General features: G+C 36.2%; 1 protein-coding gene across 1 annotated transcript; it reads left to right on the forward strand.

The window, feature by feature from the left end:
- The first annotated feature begins 1725 nt into the window (after positions 1–1725).
- On the forward strand, positions 1726–4798 carry lsm6 (LSM6 homolog, U6 small nuclear RNA and mRNA degradation associated). Its single transcript, XM_044345466.1, has 4 exons — positions 1726–1836; positions 2264–2369; positions 3103–3216; positions 4633–4798. The coding sequence occupies exons 2-4, from the start codon at positions 2276–2278 to the stop codon at positions 4665–4667; spliced, it is 243 nt and encodes an 80-aa protein (XP_044201401.1). The 5' UTR covers positions 1726–1836; positions 2264–2275; the 3' UTR covers positions 4668–4798.
- Positions 4799–5180: the final 382 nt, after the last annotated feature.

Genomic DNA, 5180 nt, shown 5'->3' on the forward strand with positions numbered 1-5180 from the left:
GCAAATTAACAATATGTCGACTGAACATGTATCTTAAATCATCCATCACAGTCAAATATATATTCAAGCAGACAGTATATGCTGTACACAGATGTGTACACATGCATATACTGTACATGACCCCTTACTACATGTGTATATAGTAACTTATTATATTACCCATTCAGTATTTATTTCAGTACTCTTTGCACTCTTACACACCTTTGCACAACTTGTATCCTTGATTACAATCTACAGAAACTGTTTGGCCTGTATATAGACATTGTTATTGCTCATTTGTTGTTTCTATATGTAGGCTACATGTCTTTTTTTCACCTATTTGCTTGTACATAATAGTCATATGTGAAATTAAATGAAATTGTAACATATGTTTATGTTTACGTATCTCTGTTCAGCTTTGTTGTCCTTGTTTTGGCTGAATATTCATGTGTATCATCCTGATCGTTGAACTAGAAACTAGAAATCGGAGTCAAATTCCTTGCATGCATAAACATACTTGGCCAATAAAGCTGATTCTGATTCAGATTTTTTTCCACTAAAATATGTCCCTCTAGAGCTCGTTAGAGCTGGGATATTAGTGCGATTACTTGCATAGCCTTAAGATCTGCATACTGTACTTCAAAGTACCTCAGAAGTAATTAAGTAATTTACTTAATAACATTTTCTAGTTGCTTGTTTAGTGCACAAAGATAAAGTAATCTGAAGGCCTATAGGTGCAGTTCAACTGCATTGAAAATTAACAATCTGTTGACTGAAAATGTGTCTTCAATCATCCATCACTGTCAAATATATTATCAAGCAGGCTGTATATACTGTACACAGATGTGTACACATGCATATACTGTACATAACCCCTTATTAGATGTATATAAAAACTTATTATATTACCCATTCAATATTTATTTCGGTACTCTTTGGACTCTTACGCACCTTTACAATACTTGTATCCTTGTTTACAATTGGCAGAAACCGTTTGACCTCTATATAGACTTTGTATGTTGTTGTCCATTCGTTGTTTCTACTTGTACAGTACCAGTCAAAAGTTGGGACACACTTTCTCATTGGGAAAGTGTGTCCAAACCTTTGACTGGTACTGTACATATCTATTTTTTTCACCTACTTGCTTGTATATAATGGCTATATGTTTATGTTTTCGTATCTCTGTTCAGCTTTGTCGTCCTTGTTTTGGCTGTATATTCATGTGTATCTTCCTGAACGTTGTTGTGTGTAAGCACATTGAGAGCCACTAGAAACCCAAGTCAAATTCCTTGCATGCATAAACATACTTGGCCAATAAAGCTGATTCTGAATCAGATGTTTTTTCACTAAAATATGTCCCACTAGAGCTCACTAGAGCTGGGATATTGGTGCTATTACTTGCACAGCCTCAAGATCTGCATACTGCATTACTTGAAAATACTTCAGAATCAAGTGGTTTACTTTATATGATTTTTTCTGATCTAATTTGGGGTAAAAACTTAATATCTATTTGCTTGTTTAGTGCACAAAGATTACGTAATCTGTAGGCTTATAGGTGCAATGCAACTGTATTGAGAATGAACAATCTGTTGCCTGAAAATGTATCTTAAACACAATGAACACACTGAAACACGTCATACTCTCAAGCAACAATATACCTTTGTATTTTCATCTCCGCATTAAGGTTACCCTCTTTGCTGTCGGCTCTGTTTGGTGTTTGACGGATGTCACCCCAAAGGTGCCGAACCACTGCGTTGTTGTGAGTTTTGTCCCCACTCGGATTCCGTATAATACGAGTTTCTGATTGGTCGATCCACGGTCCATGCTGAAAACAATCGTTTTGATAACTACGAGCAGGTACGTGAGCTACTACTCAACATATAGCTACTTCTAATAATTATAAATAAGCAAATGTTCATATGGGCAGTGCAGTTTGTTTCGAGCCCAGTGAAAGTATTAAATGTACTTAAGAATAACGACTTCCTCAAATCATTTAGGGCAAGAATATTTAATGAAGAGTTGACGTAAGCGGGCTAGCTACACTAGCAGCTAACGCTACCTATCCGCGCAGTTTTATCACTTACGACGTTAACCTTTGGTCAAATCATAAACAGCAGTCACAACATACTGCTATACGGAGTACTCGTAAATAAAATCCAGCTGTTGCATTGAACGAGGGGCCGACACACATCACGAGCTAGTTAGTTAGCTCGTGGGAAGCTAATGTAGCTAATTGAAATAACCTGCGACCGTAACAATCACTGTTTGTCTGCAACTCTTCCAGATCACAGTCAAGATGAGTCTCAGAAAGCAGACCCCGAGTGACTTTTTGAAGCAGATAATTGGGAGACCTGTGGTGGTCAAACTGAACTCCGGTGTCGATTACAGAGGTAACGTATTAAAGGACGAGTTCACAATTTTTCAAGTCTGTCGCAAAATAACAGTCAGGTGCCCAAAAGAACATTAAAATAGGTTTGTCTTGCCATAATCATTCCCCCTGTTCATACTTACCATTAGAGGATCCCTTCATAATGCACTCATAATATAAATTATAGCGGGCACAAGCCTCCTTCTGTGCAAACATGTATTTAAAAGTTTGTCTGACGCTAATATGACGCTTCAGTCCAAATTAGTCAAATCAAGTAGATATCTGTCAACATTACCATCTTTGTAGCGCCAAAGTCCTTTTTTTGTTACTATACTTCCACCGCAGCTCAACAGGGAAACATAAAGAGGGAATTTGATGTAAATGTGACAGATATCCACTTGATATGACTAACTCAGACTACTGAAGCCTCATTTAAGCTTCAGATAAACTTTTAAATGCATGTTTGCACAAAATGACCGTTTGGACACACTGTGGATTTCGGCCCCCATCTCTCACATTGAAAGTGCATTCAAAGGGGCTCTTTTAATCGCCACGATGAAGAGGAAGAATGATTACAGCGAGGAAAACCTCTTTCAGTGTTCATATGGGCACCTGACCGTTGTTTTAAGACACACTTGAAAAAAATTGTGAACCTATCCTTCTAGTGTAGCTGGCAAATTGCTTCCATCATGCCTTTTACTTGTGACTAAGTGCATAAAATAACCAAAACACTACACATGTGTCTGTTTCTTCAGGTGTCCTGGCCTGCCTGGATGGTTACATGAACATTGCCATAGAGCAGACTGAGGAGTATGTCAATGGGCAGCTCAAGAACAAATATGGTGATGCTTTTCTAAGAGGAAACAATGGTAAGATTCTTCAATTTATACACAATTAAGAGTTATCTGGAACAGAAGAACTTAGTTATATACACACACTTTATCTACTGCTAATGCTGACGGCAACAAAACCTTAAAATCAAATACTGCCAGAGTGTTTAGGCCCCAGTGTGACACGCCTAAATGAGGGACAGGGGTTGTAATAGTGTTGTCAATAAATTTTGTCAGACAATGATAACTTTAAACTTTTTGTGGGTAATAGCAAAATGTTGAATAGTTTTTTTATCAATATACAAACAATCTAATGCCAAAGTAAGAGCAGTTTTTAAGCAGTTTTCTGCCACTATGAACAGTCTGAGTATGTCCTAGTTTACACATCAACTTTCCAACATCCTCTTGTTGATAGTAATATCATTCCACTGTAGTAAACAGCAGGTCAGACGGTCATTATATAATCACGGCAATTGGTAAAATAAAATTCAAACAAATATTAGAAAACAGCTAATGAAATCTAAATTTAAATTATGTCCTCTTTTTGGGGTCTATTAACATGTAAAGGGAATCTTTTTTTATTCACTTCTGAATATTTCATAAAGTCTGAACTGTCCCTTTAAACCCCATGACTCAGGCTTTGCCCTGTTGATGATGTGTGAAGCTTAAAACAACAGACATTGGGAGCTCTCCTACTATCCATCCTTGACGAGTAATGGATTGTAATAGCACTAAAACCTGTCAAAAAGTCATCGTCAGTTCATGATACTTAAAACTGTTTCATAAGTTCTGCATCCACCACAACAGTCAGAACTTTTGTTTGAAGAGTCTGCTTTTTGAACTTTTGTCCGTATCCTCGTCCCATCGTCTAAATTTTCCTGACATCAGCCATGTATCATATCTACTGTTTGATTACCTCTTGAATGTGAGTCATGCTGGCCAGTGGAGTGCTCAGTGAGATAAAAGAGCCAACAACCATAGATGGGGCTATTTTAGTCAAAAGTGACCAGGTTGATAAAAGCAGATTTGAGTAAATGTAACAATTGCAATTGTATTAACTAACATAACCATGAGAAGTGGAGGGTGGGGTGACTGCAAACAGGAGACGGCATTAAGAGTCAAGTCAACTTCCACTTGCACACAAATTCACAATTTCAGCAAATTTTTCAGTATATCTGCACTTTCAAATGTGTTTATGTGAAAAAACAAACAACTAATCAAAGGGTTTATTTTCTGACTTTATACCGTGCTTTTCCACTTTCTGCTTTTCCACACACCAAAATTTGCTCAGTGTTTTGTACCTTTATCTGAACATGTTTTGAAAATTTAATTTGATGCATGAACACCACAAAATGACCACAAAATAAGAAATTAAATATCAAAAAATGTCAGATTGGTCTCAGAAATATCTTTGTGTTGCTCAGTTGTAGTAATCATGTTTTCATCTCTCCACAGTTCTGTACATCAGCACCCAGAAGAGGAAAGTCTAGTGAAGATCATTCTGTGTTTTTGTTTTTATTTTTTAGAGGAGTGTTTTTGGTTCTGTAAAGGCTGAATACTGAAGAATGTTTGTTTTTTTTGTAAAAGTGGAATAAGTTAATAAATCCAAAGTTTTGATTTATGTCTGATTCGGTGAATATTATTTGCATATTTTGCTGCATATTTTGGTGTTAAGATCACAAGGGAAATGACTGCAACTGTATGTTGATTGGAAAATATATGATTCAGGTTAGTAAGAATTTGGTGTAAATTAATCCCTTTTGTACTTTGTAAAAATGTAAATTCTGGGTTTGAAGTAATGTAATTTCAACAAGAAGATTTGAGGATAAAAAAAGATGTAATTCTTGTCAGAAGTTATAGTTTATATTGTAATATCTTTGGCTTTAATTCTTGAATAATGTCTATCAGGCTTCTTCACTGCCAGTGGGACTCTGGCTGTGAAATAAAGATGGGCACTTTTTTTTTTCTTTTTTTTTTTTTGCTAAATCATTCACTCAGTTTAT

The sequence above is a fragment of the Thunnus albacares genome, chromosome 3 (genome assembly GCF_914725855.1).
Source record: "Thunnus albacares chromosome 3, fThuAlb1.1, whole genome shotgun sequence".
Taxonomy (NCBI): domain Eukaryota; kingdom Metazoa; phylum Chordata; class Actinopteri; order Scombriformes; family Scombridae; genus Thunnus; species Thunnus albacares.

Coding starts and splice junctions, on each gene's coding strand:
- lsm6 (XM_044345466.1), top strand. CDS start 2,276: ATGAGTCTCAGAAAGCAGACCCCGAGTGACTTTTTGAAGCAGATAATT. Junction 2,370..3,102: donor CTCCGGTGTCGATTACAGAG/GTAACGTATTAA, acceptor CTGTTTCTTCAG/GTGTCCTGGCCTGCCTGGAT. Junction 3,217..4,632: donor TTTTCTAAGAGGAAACAATG/GTAAGATTCTTC, acceptor ATCTCTCCACAG/TTCTGTACATCAGCACCCAG.